At 47.8% G+C, this 17,196-nt stretch overlaps 1 protein-coding gene across 2 annotated transcripts in view; it reads left to right on the forward strand.

Annotated features, from left to right (window-relative positions):
* galnt9 (polypeptide N-acetylgalactosaminyltransferase 9) overlaps window positions 1-17,196 on the forward strand; it is a 274,221-nt gene that overhangs the window by 112,553 nt on the left and 144,472 nt on the right. For both annotated transcript variants that reach the window (XM_048556262.2, XM_059654892.1), the window contains exon 6: window positions 1,779-1,896. In XM_048556262.2, the coding sequence (XP_048412219.1) occupies window positions 1,779-1,896 (118 nt within the window). The remainder of the gene's footprint in view (window positions 1-1,778; window positions 1,897-17,196) is intronic.

Genomic DNA, 17,196 nt, shown 5'->3' on the forward strand with positions numbered 1-17,196 from the left:
GCTGAGAGTCAACCACATTACCGTGGGTCTGGAGACTTGGTAAAGATGGCTAGTTTCCTTCCCAACAGGATGTTAGTGAACCAGCTTGCTTCAAAACAGTGAATTATGTGATTGCTTTTAACATTCCAGATTATTTACTGAACTTAAGTTTCACCATTTGCTGTGGTGGGATCTCAGCCCATGAGCAGCAGACTTGGGCTGGGAATGGCTCGTGCAGTAATCATACCATTCTACCGTTCCTACTTGCCCTCCATACTGCCTAGCTGAATAGTATCATTATATTTAGGGGAATCTGGATTAACACATGATGGAGAAAGGTAGAGAAGATATTGGTTGTGTGAGATGAAGAGTGTGGGAGAAAGCTCATGCTGAAGAGGCTTTTGTTGAGCAGAAGTAGGAAGGGACATGAGCTAAAAGCAGGTGTATGGAGTCAGACTACAGACCAGTCATGATATCATTCAATAGTGAAATAGGTTCAAGGGGCTGAATGGCCTACTCCCATTCCTATGTTTCTTTAGTACCAGTATTACCTGTCCCGCACCCCCACCCCCATTCATGTGGGAGATGCTGATAGGGTGAGATGAAGTAAGGTACAAAGAAAGACAGATGGCCTGTTTCTATACAGCTGATTCAAACATTATCAGAACGGGGGATGGTTAGGTCAGTTGGCTTGACAGAAGGTCTGCAGTACAGAGCAATACCCACAGTGTGGGCTCAGTTCCCACACGAGATCAGGTTACTATTAAGGACTCTCCTTGTCTACAGTGTGGTGACCTTCAGATTAAGCCACCATTAGTTGTGTCTCTCTCTTGTGTGAGAGTAGGGCCACTGCGACTTCATACTAGATCAAAAATTAATCACCTCTTGTCTTCAGTGCAATTAGGACTGTGCTGTGACTGAGTGAATCAGACCATTATCACAATGGGTTGATCATGCATTATTGCAGTGACTGTCCTTCAGAAGTAGCTGCAGAGAGCTTTGGGAGATCCCAAGGTTGTGAAAAATGAGTTATGGAAATGCCAGTTGGCTTTTATATCTTCTTTCTTTGTACTTGACATATTTTTCTTGCTCAAGTGGGGTTATTCTAATCTTAATCGTGATCAAAATTTGAATCACATCAAAGATTTCAACACCTGATTTTCTATTGAAAACGTAGGCTGTATCTTTTCAATTTGAGTTCTGAATCTTAGAATGAAAGAGATTGGGGCAAGATAACTATTGGGATTACAGTGTTTAAAGATTTTTGACCATCCTCTGAGTTGAGATATGTAGTCATGTGGTTTGAAAACTGAACTCTAATATTTTGGTTGGACTCATGAGGAAGATCAGAACTGATTCATGCAAAATAAATATCCTGTGGAAGAAACATACTGAAAAGAAACTTAGGGAAAAAAGGATACTTTCATTCTCAGTTCCACTTCATGTTCTGTAAATCTACAAGTGGACCTGCTGGGCATTTATCAGCAATCTCTATATTTATATAATACTTGATTTTTAGACCCAACTGTGATGTACACCAGCTCAGACTGTTTGTAATTGGAAATGATATGCATCAGTTGTATTTTGTTGAGTTACCAAAACACGCAACACTGAAGGCTATTCATCCCCATATGCCAATGCGAGCCCTTTGAAAGGGCTCTCAATATGGTTCCAATCTGTACATTTACGTTCACTGCAACCCTGTGCAAATAGTCCACCATCTGTGTGTTAGATTCATTCAGCATTGTCTCCCGATGATTCTGAATCACATTTCTGTCCCCTCTTTTTGCGCACGGCAGGACCCCTGCAATGATTGGCTGTTCGTTTGTGGTTCATCGCGAGTACTTTGGAGAAATTGGCCTTCTTGATCCTGGCATGGAGATTTATGGCGGAGAGAATATTGAGCTGGGCATGAGGGTAAGTCAGATGTCTGTGGCATGTCCAGAGAGGGAGGCAAAGTGAATTGTAGATTTCGTACTTCTGCTTGTTATAGAATGAGCACTTTGCAATTGTGCCAACCAATCAAAAGTAAGCCAAAAGACCAACACGACTCTTCTAGGATCAGTGATCAGTGTACTGAATGGATTGCTAGTTGTGCATTCGAAAACTCTTTGAAGTGTTGCAACAAGCTACGTTTCTCCTCTTTGTGAGTTGTTAGTTTTCCTTGTAATGTTACCTTCCTACTGAAAACAAAAAAAGTGCTGGAAATCACAGCGGTTCAGGCACCAGTGGTGGAGAAAGAACAAGCTGACATTCTGAATCAAGCTGACTCTTCAAAGTTGATGAAGAGTCATGTAGACTCGAAACATTAGCTTGCTGTCTCTCCACTGCTGCTCTCTGACCCGCTGTGATTTGCAGCATTTTTAGTTTTCAGTACAGATTCCAGCCTCCTCAGTGATATGCTCCTACACAATGTTATTCCTACTTCTTTTCTATTTCTCAAACTGTTCAAAATGACTTGGCTGTTGATTGAGTGATAAAACATGGAGGAAGACATTGCTCTTTTTGAATATCACCACGAGGGAATGGATGAATTCTCGGTTTAAACCACCCTTCCCAATGGTAACAGCATTGGCAGTGGAGTGCTGGCTCACTGCCACAAAGACAGGATCACTCAGAGTCTTGTGCTCGAGCCACTGAACTGGGCGGAGGGGACTCGAACCCACAGTCTTGACACTGAGTCAGAGATAGTGGGAACTGCCGATGCTGGAGCCAGAGCGTGGAGCTGGAGGAACACAGGAGCATCAGAGGAGCAGGAAAGCTGACATTTCGGGTTGGGACCCTTCTTCTGAGTCATACTTGACACCTGAGGGACAGTATAGTTTCACTGTTCCGTTAGCTGCTGCCGGTTTTTAATTTCCAGAGCTAAAAAAAACAGATTATGATTCTCAAAAGGCGTAGAAATGAAGGCTCTTTCTCGCTTTGACTGGGCCACTGCCTGCACCGACACAAGTCTACCCCTTGAGAATGCAGCACTGAGCGAAGAGGTGGCAGGGTCAGAGACAAGACTTATTTACCCTCAACTGTACCCATCGAACCTTCTCCAGAACTTATCCAACAGGCAAAGCTTTGCAAGCATTGTGTCAGTTCCCTGTGTGTTTGAAGCCACAGCGATATACCACCGCTGCAGTCCCTGTGCCGTTGGTAGGCCTGTAATGCCCTTAGGGAGGGAATTCCAGGATTTTAACCCAGTCACGCTGCAGGAACGGCGAATTATTTCCAAGTCAGGATGGTGAATGGCTCGGTGGGGGACTTGCAGAGGGTGGTGTTCCCGTGTATCTGCTGCCCTTGTCCTTCTAGATGGAAGTGGTCATGGGTTTGGAAGGTTACGTGGTACAGTCCCTCTTCCGCACCTACACAGGCCCCAAACCCCACCTCTTCCTCCGGTACATTGATGACTGTATCGGCGCCGCCTCTTGCTCCCCAGAGGAGCTCGAACAGTTCATCCACTTCACCAACACCTTCCACCCCAACCTTCAGTTCACCTGGGCCATCTCCAGCACATCCCTCACCTTCCTGGACCTCTCAGTCTCCATCTCAGGCAACCAGCTTGTAACTGATGTCCATTTCAAGCCCACCGACTCCCACAGCGACCTAGAATACACCTCCTCCCACCCACCCTCCTGCAAAAATTCCATCCCCTATTCCCAATTCCTCCGCCTCCACTGCATCTGCTCCCACGATGAGGCATTCCACTCCCGCACATCCCAGATGTCCAAGTTCTTTAAGGACCGCAACTTTCCCCCCACAGTGATCGAGAACGCCCTCGACCGCGTCTCCTGTATTTTTCGCAACACATCCCTCACACCCCGCCCCCACCACAACCGCCCCAAGAGGATCCCCCTCGTTCTCACACACCACCCTACCAACCTCCGGAAACAACGCATCATCCTCTGACACTTCCGCCATCTACAATCCGACCCCACCACCCAATACATTTTTCCATCCCCACCCTTGTCTGCTTTCCGGAGAGACCACTCTCTCCGTGACTCCCTTGTCCGCTCCACACTCCCCTCCAACCCCACCACACCGGGCACCTTCCCCTGCAACCGCAAGAAATGCTATGCTTTCCCCCACACCTCCTCCCTCACTCCTATCCCAGGCCCCAAGATGACTTTCCATATTAAGCAGAGGTTCACCTGCACATCTGCCAATGTGGTATACTGCATCCATTGTACCCAGTGTGGCTCCCTCTATATTGGGGAAAACAAGCGGTGGCTTGGGGACCGCTTTGCAGAACACCTCCGCTCGGTTCGCAATAAACAACTGCACCTCCCAGTCGCAAACCATTTCCACTCCCCCTCCCATTCTTTAGATGACATGTCCATCATGGGCCTCCTGCAGTGCCACAATGATGCCACCCGAAGGTTGCAGGAACAGCAACTCATACTCCGCTTGGGAACCCTGCAGCCCAATGCTATCAGTGTGGACTTGACCAGCTTCAAAATCTCCCCTTCCCCCACCGCATCCTAAAACCAGCCCAGTTCATCCCCTCCCCCCACTGCACCACACAACCAGCCCAGCTCTTCCCCTCCACCCACTGCATCCCAAAACCAGTCCAACCTGTCTCTGCCTCCCTAACCTGTTCTTCCTCTCACCCATCCCTTCCTCCCACCCCAAGCCACACCGCCATCTCCTACCTACTAACCTCATCCCACCTCCTTGACCTGTCCGTCTTCCCTGGACTGACCTATCCCCTCCCTACCTCCCCACCTATACTCTCCTCTCCACCTTTCTTCTTTTCTCTCCATCTTCGGTCCACCTCCCCCTCTCTCCCTATTTATTCCAGAACCCTCACCCCATCCCTCTCTCTGATGAAGGGTCTAGGCCCGAAACGTCAGCTTTTGTGCTCCTGAGATGCTGCTTGGCCTGCTGTGTTCATCCAGCCTCACATTTTATTACCATGGGTTTGGAAGGTGCTGTCTGAGGATCTCTGGTGAGTTTCTGCTGCGCATCTTGTAGATGGTACACACTGCTGCGACTGAGCGTCGGTGGTGGGGGGAGTGGATGCTTGTGGATGTGGTAGCAATATTTATCGTGAACAGCCAGGACCCAAGCACTGATCCTGATAGAAGCTGCCATTTCTACCCATCTATCAATATATGGTCAGTTGCAAAGTACGGAGTGCTATCATGGAAGTGTCAGGTTCAGCACTAAGATGATTGCCAGCACACATACCTCTCCCCTCCCCACCTTACTACAGATACACTGAAGTGAGCACGCCTGAATTCCTTGTTATAATGTCGCTCTAATTGGTGAAATCCATCTCCGTAACTCCTGTGGTCTTACAATGCAGCCAGGAATTCGCAAGTAGCGAGACGCCAGTGAGAAAACAGTGAGATCAGAGAAGCTGCCAAGCGGTTCACACATCAGCTCCTCTCCAACATAATCCCTAATTAAATAGAGGACCATTCACCAGTGTGAAAAGGGGGATACTCACAGCCAACATCTTTATAGAAAGCTCCAGGGAGGCATAAAAAGGCCATCCCTGTTGATTGAAGTTGTCGGTTGATGAATATGCCAGGTACCACTAGAGTCTATAAAATCCCTAGATCAGCAGTGAATGTGCTTGTGTTGGTGATTGTCAGATATGATGTGGGAGCAGAAGTAGGCCATCCGACCCATCGAGTCTGGTCCACCATTCAATAGGACCATGGCTGATCAGATCATCATCTCCTCCACTTTCCTGCCTTTTTCCCCATAACCCTCGATACCCCCCTTACCAATGATATATCAGTCTGTCTCAGTGTTGGATGTACGCAGTGACCCAGCCTCAACAGACTTCTGTGCTAACGAATCCCACAGATTACACCCCACTGAGAGAAGAAATACCTTCTCATCTCTGTCTTAAATGTGTGACTTCTTTGCTGCCCTCAGGTCCGAGATTCTCCCACAAGGGGAAACAGCCTCTCTATATATGTCCTGCCAAGCCCCTGAGAATTTTGTGTTTCAATAAAGTTCCCCTCCCTCCCAATTGGTTGCTGAACTAGTAGCCTCACCCCCAGGAATAATGACTCAAGACTGTAGCTAATTCCAGCAAATCCCAACATGACAGTTGGAGAATTTCAATTCAGTTTGTTGAATGCGTCTGCAATAAAAAGATAGTCTCAATCCCGTGTAACTGTTGGGTTGTCATGACCCCACCTGGTTGACTGATTCCCTTCAGGGAAGGAAATCGGCCATATGCACTAACTCTGACCTCCGTGTGACTCCAGAAACGTCACACTGTGGTTGAAGTGTTACCAGCACAAGCCAGACACTAGTGTTGGAATAGACAGCCCACCCAGACCAGCAGTGAGGAGGGCACCGCCCTAACAGCCATACCTATATCCTGTGATGCCCAGAGATAAAGGATGCCAACAACTTTGGTGAATCTGCGTTAAGTAAGAACAGAACCTTGCACCTCCTGGTGATGCCAAAGGAAGTCGCAGGGACAGACTCCCATGAACAGATTCTATTTTAATTCAGTCATGGGACGGGAACATCACTGGGCCCAGCATTTATTGCCCACCCTAATTGCCCAGAGGGCACTTAAGAGTCGTCCACATTGCTATGGGTCTGGAGTTACCTGGAGGTTAGACAAGTCCAGGGTAGTTTCCTTCCGTAAAGGACATTAGCACACTGGATGGAGTTTGACAACAATTTCTAATAGTTTCGTACACTCTTAATTCCTGATTTTTAAAATTATTATTGAATTTAAATACCACCATCTGCCATGGCAGGATTCAAAGCCAGGCCCCCTCATACACGCAGACAGCAGTACAACAACATGTATTTCACATCCAGGAATGTGGTTCCTTACTCATTCCCATCGTCATTGAGCTGGTATTCCGGACACTGGGCTAACGTTCTAGCGAGGTGGATTTGAATCGCTTCACAGCTGATGGTAAAATTTCAATTGAACAAAAAGCTGGTCTAATGGTCACTACTGATTATTGTTAAAACCTCTCTGATAGTTTCACCTCCTTCACAGAAGGAGATCTGCCATTCTCTTCTGCCTGGCTTTGCTCAGTCCAGACCCGCAGCAATGCGGCTGATTACAGATGGGCATCAAAGAAATGATACTAGGACTAAAAGTTACAGAGATAGATGCAAAGGAGGAAAAAGCACTTAGAGAAGGAGGGATTGGGGAGGCATTTCTTCAGTTTAGGACCTAGGGAGCTAAAGGCACAGGCTGCACATGGTGGAGCAATGGGAATCAGGAATATTCAATAGGCCCGGATTGGAGGAGTGGGGAGATGAAACTCTGGCAGGGGGATTGGTGTGCTTGAAAGCAATTATGTGAATTTTAGATGATACACACAGACATACATGCATGCACAGATATGAGCACACACACGGATGCACATACACAGACATGCAGACACAGGCACACACACACACACACATGCACACACACGCGCACACACACACGTACACAGACACACACATACACACACAATCTCTCTCTCACACACACACACAAATTTCTCTCTCTCTCTCACACACACACACACACACACACACACACACACACAATCTCTCTCTCTCTCACACACACGTGCACACACACACACAATCTCTCTCTCTCTCTCTCACACACACACACACACACACACACACACACACACACGTACACAGACACACACATACACACACAATCTCTCTCTCTCACACACACACACAAATTTCTCTCTCTCTCTCACACACACACACACACACACACACACACACACGCAATCTCTCTCTCTCTCACACACACGTGCACACACACACACAATCTCTCTCTCTCTCTCTCTCTCTCAAACACACACACACACACACACACACACACACACACACACACACACACACACACACACACACACACACATTTGCAATACCTCTGTTACTCATGTAGAAATTTGAATATTCCTGGCTGACATTCCCAACAGACAGCATCTCTTTTAAAGGAGCTGTGTTATTCCACAGAGCTCTGCACCAGAGAAAGGTCCATTTCACTGACAAGACAGCAATAGTTCAAGAGCATATGTGCTGAATCTTTCACCCTCACTGCTTGCTCACTTTATTAAGCTGCGTTAGCCCTTATTGCAGTTGCAGGTCACCAGGTAAATTTGTTCAGTCATTCTCAGCTGTCAGATTCTCACTTAATGTCCGCTGCAAGTGTTTTGAAATGGCATTACCATTCCTCGTGATGACCCATGTCAACATGCAGCCCACTCAGATGACAGGTCCAAGGTGGAGAAAGGAGAAATGTGGTTTCCTCTGGCACGGTTTCAGGTTGGTCTGAAGCTGTAACAGAGTCAGAATGTAACTGCACACTGTGGTAGGAGAGGTGGCATTAAATTACAGAGCAATGCAAAGCTGGTCAAAGGAACGACAATGATGAAACTATCATTGAGTGTTGTTCAGCCCATCTGGTACATAATGCCCTTTAGGGAAGGAAACCTGCCGCCTGTATCCGGTCTGGCCTACATGTGACTCCAGACCCATGGCAGTGTAATTCACCATTAACTGCCCTCGGAAATGGCCAATCTGTTCAGGGGGCAATTGGGGCTTGGTATCAAACACTGGATGCACCAGCAGCACCCACTTGCTGTGAGAAGCAGCCGACTCAGCCCTTCACTCAAAATGGGATTTAGTACTGACCTTACCTACGATGCTCATGCTCCGAGAATAACTTAGTTTTATATCTGAGGGTTTGAGAGCAACCCCTCCCCCCCGCCGTGAATCTGAATTGAGTGGACACTGAGCAGCTCCATCTTTGATAAAATGCCAAAGTGATCCTCTGTGTCATCTCCACAGAAAAGCAGGCGATACATCAGAAATCTCTCTCTCAGGGAGCTCATGCACACCCAACTTCCCTACAATGACAGGGCGCTCCCTTTGGGCTGCTGAGGGACTGTGTGCATTAATTCGGTGACAGTGCTGTTTGTGATGTTGCTGTCCATTCTGCCAGTTTGTGTTTCAGTGGAGCTTGACTCCAGTGTGATCTAGCTCAGCCTGTTTCTCCATGCGGACCCTCACAGGGTCAGTCGGTTCTGGTTCTATCCCAATGCACAGTTACCCTGCGGGTTACAACTGGCCTCCACTCTCAAAGGGTAGTCTATCTGTGGAATTATTCAGAACAGAGGGCTGTAGAAGCTGGCTCATTAAGTATATTCAAGGCTGAGATCAACAGATTTTTTTTTAAAGAGACTTAGGGGATGTAGGGAAAAGGCTGGAGAGTGGAGTTGAGGATTATTGGATATATTGGCCATGATCTCATTGAAAGGCGGAGCAGATTTGATGGGCTGAATGGCCTGCTTTTGACCCCACATCTTCTGGTCTTATGGCATAAGTGACTGGCCACATCTGTGCAGAATGTCTGCCATATTTCATTTTGTCTAGTCGCTGCATTTGCAGAGTGGAGTGGCCCACCCCCCGTGGATATGATGACCCACACATATCTTGTGCTTTGAGGCTGAGCTGGAGTGCTGAGGCTGTGAAAAACCAAGCAGTTTCAGGGCAGTATGATAGTTTCAGGTCAGACAGATGCTCAGCACTGTTGCCCTGCAATGCATTGGGACAATTAACATCTTATTAAGCAAATGCATTGTGAAGCCCCACACAGAAAACAAATTACAGGGTGGTAACTGACATTTAATTAAAGTGACAAGAATCAGTGGCACAAATGTTTTTGTATTCAGCTCCAATTTATGATGGAAACCCTTCAGCTTGCTGGGCGTTGCCTCAGTGATAATGGGAACTGCAGATGCTGGAGAATCCAAGATAATAAAGTGTGAGGCTGGATGAACACAGCAGGCCAGGCAGCATCTCAGGAGCACAAAAGCTGATGTTTCGGGCCTAGACCCTTCATCAGAGAGGGAGATGGGGTGAGGGTTCTGGAATAAATAGGGAGAGAGGGGGAGGCGGACCGAAGATGGAGAGAAAAGAAGATAGGTGGAGAGAGTATAGGTGGGGAGGTAGGGAGGGGATAGGTCAGTCCAGGGAAGACAGACAGGTCAAGGAGGTGGGATGAGGTTAGTAGGTAGGAGATGGGAGTGCGGCTAGGGGTGGGAGGAAGGGATGGGTGAGAGGAAGAACAGGTTAGGGAGGCAGAGTCAGGTTGGACTGGTTTTGGGAAGCAGTGGGTGGAGGGGAAGAGCTGGGCTGGTTGTGTGGTGCAGTGGGGGGAGGGGATGAACTGGGCTGGTTTAGGGATGCGGTGGGGGAAGGGGAGATTTTGAAACTGGTGAAGTCCACATTGATACCATTAGGCTGCAGGGTTCCCAAGCAGAATATGAGTTGCTGTTCCTGCAACCTTCGGGTGGCACTGCAGGAGGCCCATGATGGACATGTCATCTAAAGAATGGGAGGGGGAGTGGAAATGGTTTGCGACTGGGAGGTGCAGTTGTTTGTTGCGAACCGAGCGGAGGTGTTCTGTAAAGCGGTCCCCAAGCCTCCGCTTGGTTTCCCCAATGTAGAGGGAGCCACACCGGGTACAGTGGATGCAGTATACCACATTGGCAGATGTGCAGATGAACCTCTGCATAATGTGGAATGTCATCTTGGGGCCTGGGATGGGAGTGAGGGAGGAGGTGTGGGGGAAAGCATAGCATTTCCTGCGGTTGCAGGGGAAGGTGCCGGGTGTGGTGGGGTTGGAGGGCAGTGTGGAGCGAACAAGGGAGTCACGGAGAGAGTGGTCTCTCCGGAAAGCAGACAGGGGTGGTGATGGAAAAATGTCTTGGGTGGTGGGGTCGGATTGTAGATGGCGGAAGTGTCGGAGGATGATGCGTTGTATCCGGAGGTTGGTGGGGTGGTGTGTGAGAACGAGAACCCAATGAGGATCGCCCTCGTTCTCACACACCACCCCACCAACCTCCGGATACAACGCATCATCCTCCAACACTTCCGCCATTTACAATCAGACCCCACCACCCAATACATTTTTCCATCCCCACCCCTGTCTGCTTTCCGGAGACACCACTCTCTCTGTGACTCCCTTGTTCGCTCCACACTGCCCTCCAACCCCACCACACCCGGCACCTTCCCCTGCAACCACAGGAAATGCTACACTTGCCCCCACACCTCCTCCCTCACCCCCATCCCAGGCCCCAAGATGACATTCCACATTAAGCAGAGGTTCACCTGCACATCTGCCAATGTGGTATACTGCATCCACTGTACCCGATGTGGCTTCCTCTACATTGGGGAAACCAAGCGGAGGCTTGGGGACCGCTTTGTAGAACACCTCCGCTCGGTTCGCAACAAACAACTGCACCTCCCAGTCGCAAACCATTTCCACTCCCCCTCCCATTCTTTAGATGACGTGTCCATCATGGGCCTCCTGCAGTGCCACAATGATTCTACCCGAAGGTTGCAGGAACAGCAACTCATATTCCGCTTGGGAACCCTGCAGCCTAATGGTATCAACGTGGACTTCACCAGCTTCAAAATCTCCCCATCCCCCACCGCATCCCTAAACCAGCCCAGTTCGTCCCCTCCCCCCACTGCACCACACAACCAGCCCAGCTCTTCCCCTCTACCCACTGCATCCCAAAACCAGTCCAACCTGTCTCTGCCTCCCTAACCTGTTCTTCCTCTCACCCATCCCTTCCTCCCACCCCAAGCCGCACCTCCATCTCCTACCTACTAACCTCATCCCACCTCCTTGACCTGTCCGTCTTCCCTGGACTGATCTATCCCCTCCCTACCTCCCCACCTATACTCTCCTCTCCACCTATCTTCTTTTCTCTCCATCTTCGGTCCGCCTCCCCCTTTCTCCCTATTTATTCCAGAACCCTCACCCCATCCCCCTCTCTGACGAAGGGTCTAGGCCCGAAACTTCAGCTTTTGTGCTCCTGAGATCCAGCCTCACATTTTATTATCTGGCTGTTGCCTCAGCAGATTTCTTGGTTTGACCTTCTACAACTTAAAGTATTAGGGATAAACGATGCCAAATCAACTCAATGTTGGAAAGGCAGGATTGATATTTACACAAAAAGACCTTTGTCTTAATGATAAACTGTTGCACCTTGACGATGCTTAAAGAAAGATAAATTTGCGTTTCTGTAACACCTCTCACAACCCCAGCGCTTCCCAAAGTGCGTTGCAGGTACTTTTGAAGTGAGCTCACTCTTGTAAGATCGAAAACACAACACAAATTTGTGCACGGAAAGCCCCCACCAGTCGTCATGTGATCATCTCTTTTATTGAGATGTTGGTGTTGGGGTCAGCACATGGAAATTGTCCCGTGCTGCTCTTCGGAATGTGCTGTGGAATTTTTTGCATTCTGCTGAGAATGCAGACAATTGCAGTTTAACATCACTCGAAAAGGTGGCACCATCGGAAACTGCAGAGAGTTGTGACCGACACACAAGCCAACCTTCCATCCATGGACTCCATCTATACTTCTCACTGCCAGCATCATTAAAGACCTGCCCACGCTGGTTATAATCTCTTGCAACCTCTTCCATCAGGCTGAAGATACAAATGCTTAAACATAGAGGTTCAAGGACAGCTTCTTCCCCGCTGTTATTAGACTTCTGAATGGACCTCTCAAATTTTAAATCTACCGTTGACCTTCCTGTTTATGCAGCTATGACATTGTATTCCTCACTCTGTTCTATTATCCGAGTGCACTTTGTGTGGAATGATCTGCCTGTACTGCAGGCAAAACAAAACTTCTCACTTTACATGTGTGACAATAATAAATCAAGTCATAAAATCCAAAAAAACCTCTATCCATCCAACTGTCCCTTGGCTCGGCAGCGAAATGGTTGCTCAGGATGATGTGCTCAAGCTTCTGGCTTGAAACCCTGAGCACAGAATCTTCAGACCAGTCGGAAGGGCACTTGTGTCATCCAAACCTGCTGCATCAGACTATCATCTGCACCATCCTTCCCAGTGATTGAGCAGGGACAGGTTAACCAGGTTGGAGCGACAAGCTCCTTGAAGATGAATGGGACCGCTCGGCATACTGACAGCTGCTTTGTTGACAGGACTGAGAAAGAAAGGGACCCTTTCCATGTCTAGAATACACACCTTGACCTCAGGATGTCCTGAAGCCATTGAGTCATTACCCGCATGTAAATTATCTGCCTTTGACAGTAATGTGTCACATTAATAACTGATTATGGTTTTATTGGATTCCTGCCAAGGTTAATGTGCTCATCAAACCATAGCCCATGTCTATAAACATTGAATCACTTTCTCCAAATGAATGAAAAGGCCTCAGTGACAGGACAGGGTGAATTACTTGTTTTTTTATAAACAATTAATCTGTGTTCATCCACCCCCTCGAGGAATAATGTAGGTCATATGTGACTTACTCATTCCAGTGTTGGACACACACACACAAACACACGCACGCACACATGCACGCACACGCGCACACACACGCATGCACACACACGCACACACACACACAAACATGCACGCACGCGTGCACACACACACATGCACACACACACATGCACACACACACACACACAAACACACGCACGCACGCGCACACGCACACACGCACATGTATGCACGCACGCACGCACGCGCGCGCACACACACACACACACACACACACACAGTTACAGATCCAAGAACAAACTGTGCATCTTATTATTCCACAGGGGCTGAATGCAGTTGGGTGTCGTCCCAATGTGGCCATATTCTCCCCTACAGCACTCAGTGTTTTCAGTGTGTACTCTAACGAGGTTCCCTTAGCCTAGCATTCAGCATCTCCAAGTCAGTCAGTCAGGATTCAAGCCTCCCTTAAATGTACCATCCAAGGTGACATTCTGTGCACACTGAACCAAGGGGGTGCTGCGATCACAGAGACACAGTCTTCCAAATGTGACATTAAATAAAGACGCCCTCTGCCCGGTCAGAGCACACTGTGGGCTATAGTTTTGTCATCTGTTCACCATGCTGAGTGAATCGCTTTGTCTTTTAAATGGCTGTGCTCAAGCCTGTGTATCTTTTAGCCAGTAACCTTTCATCTGTAGATTCACATCCAGTCATTGATCTTCACCAGCTCGGTGTTGCTGTGAGGTTCGTGATGCAGTGTTTAATTCCACGCTTTGGAGAGATCGTTCTCCCTGTCTCTGCAGCCTGGTTGTAACCTGGCCCTCCCCCTTGCCTAGTGTCTGACTCTTTTACTTATACTGTACTGTACCACATATATATTCTATTCGATACTGTTCTGGAGTACTGTGCCCTATTCTGGTCTCTTTGTTATAGAAAGGCTATTATTATCAAGCTGGAGAAAGTTCGGAAAAGATTTACTGCAATGTTGCTGGGAATGGAGGATTTAAGATGTAAGGAGATGTTGGATTGCCGAGAACATTTTTTTACTGAAGTGTAAGAGGTTGGGGGGGTGACCTTATAGAGGTTTATAAAATCATGAGGGGCATTGGTAGGGTAAAAGACAGGTGTATCTTTTCCCTGGAGTGGGGTTTTTAAGAGTAGGGAGTATATTTTTAAGCTGAGACGAACACGGAACACTCACTGGAACACAGTGACATTCACTGATACATGGTCACACTCCCTGGCGCATGGTCACACTCAGTAAAACATTGTTACATTCACTGGCACATGGTCACACTCACTGATACATGGTCACACTCACTGATACATGGTCACACTCACTGATACATGGTCACACTCCCTGGCGCATGGTCACACTCAGTAAAACATTGTTACATTCACTGGCACATGGTCACACTCACTGATACATGGTCACACTCACTGATACATGGTCACACTCCCTGGCGCATGGTCACACTCAGTAAAACATTGTTACATTCACTGGCACATGGTCACACTCACTGATACATGGTCACACTCACTGATACATGGTCACACTCAGTAAAACATTGTTACACTCACTGGCACATGGTCACACTCACTGGCACATGGTCACACTCAGTAAAACATTGTCACATTCACTGGCACATGGTCACGCTCACTGACACATGGTCACACTCACTGGCACATGGTCACACTCAGTAAAACATTGTCACACTTACTGGCACATGGTCTCGCTCACTGGCACATGGTCACACTCACTGGCACATGGTCACACTCAGTAAAACATTGTTACACTCACTGGAATATTGTCACATTCACTGGCGCATGGTCACACTCACTGGCACATGGTCACACTCAGTAAAACATTGTTACACTCACTGGAATATTGTCACATTCACTGGCACATGGTCACACTCACTGATACATGGTCACACTCACTGGCACATGGTCACACTCAGTAAAACATTGTTACACTCACTGGCACATGGTCACACTCACTGGCACATGGTCACACTGACTGGCACATGGTCACACTCAGTAAAACATTGTTACACTCACTGGCACATGGTCACACTCACTAAAACATTGTTACACTCACTGGAATATTGTCACATTCACTGGCGCATGGTCACACTCACTGATACATGGTCACACTCACCGGCACATGGTCACACTCACTGGCACATGGTCACACTCACTGATACATGGTCACACTCACTGATACATGGTCACACTGACTGGCACATGGTCACACTCAGTAAAACATTGTTACACTCACTGGCACATGGTCACACTCACTGGCACATGGTCACACTCACTAAAACGTTGTTACACTCACTGGAATATTGTCACATTCACTGATACATGGTCACACTCACTGATACATGGTCACACTCACTGGCACATGGTCACACTCAGTAAAACATTGTTGCGCTCACTGATACATGGTCACACTCACTGGCGCATGGTCACACTCAGTAAAACATTATTACACTCACCGGCACATGGTCACACTCACTGGCACATGGTCACACTCACTGATACATGGTCACACTCACTGATACATGGTCACACTGACTGGCACATGGTCACACTCAGTAAAACATTGTTACACTCACTGGCACATGGTCACACTGACTGGCACATGGTCACACTCAGTAAAACATTGTTACACTCACTGGCACATGGTCACACTGACTGGCACATGGTCACACTCACTAAAACGTTGTTACACTCACTGGAATATTGTCACATTCACTGATACATGGTCACACTCACTGATACATGGTCACACTCCCTGGCACATGGTCACACTCAGTAAAACATTGTTACACTCACTGGAATATTGTCACACTCACTGGCACATGGTCACACTCACTGGCACATGGTCACACTCCCTGGCACATGGTCACACTCAGTAAAACATTGTTACACTCACTGGAATATTGTCACACTCACTGGCACATGGTCACACTCACTGGCACATGGTCACACTCAGTAAAACATTGTTACACTCACTGGAATATTGTCACATTCACTGGCACATGGTCACACTCACTGATACATGGTCACACTCACTGGCACATGGTCACACTCACTGGCACATGGTCACACTCAGTAAAACATTGTTACACTCACCGGCACATGGTCACACTCACTGGCACATGGTCACACTCACTGATACATGGTCACACTCACTGATACATGGTCACACTGACTGGCACATGGTCACACTCAGTAAAACATTGTTACACTCACTGGCACATGGTCACACTGACTGGCACATGGTCACACTCAGTAAAACATTGTTACACTCACTGGCACATGGTCACACTCACTGGCACATGGTCACACTCACTAAAACGTTGTTACACTCACTGGAATATTGTCACATTCACTGATACATGGTCACACTCACTGATACATGGTCACACTCACTGGCACATGGTCACACTCAGTAAAACATTGTTGCGCTCACTGGCACATGGTCACACTCACTGGCACATGGTCACACTCAGTAAAACATTGTTACACTCACTGGAATATTGTCACATTCACTGGCACATGGTCACACTCACTGGCACATGGTCACACTCAGTAAAACATTGTTACACTCACTGGAATATTGTCACATTCACTGGCACATGGTCACACTCACTGATACATGGTCACACTCACTGGCACATGGTCACACTCACTGGCACATGGTCACACTCAGTAAAACATTGTTACACTCACCGGCACATGGTCACACTCACTGGCACATGGTCACACTCACTGATACATGGTCACACTCACTGATACATGGTCACACTGACTGGCACATGGTCACACTCAGTAAAACATTGTTACACTCACTGGCACATGGTCACACTGACTGGCACATGGTCACACTCAGTAAAACATTGTTACACTCACTGGCACATGGTCACGCTCAGTAAAACATTG

This window comes from Stegostoma tigrinum, chromosome 26, assembly GCF_030684315.1.
Source record: "Stegostoma tigrinum isolate sSteTig4 chromosome 26, sSteTig4.hap1, whole genome shotgun sequence".
Lineage (NCBI taxonomy): Eukaryota > Metazoa > Chordata > Chondrichthyes > Orectolobiformes > Stegostomatidae > Stegostoma > Stegostoma tigrinum.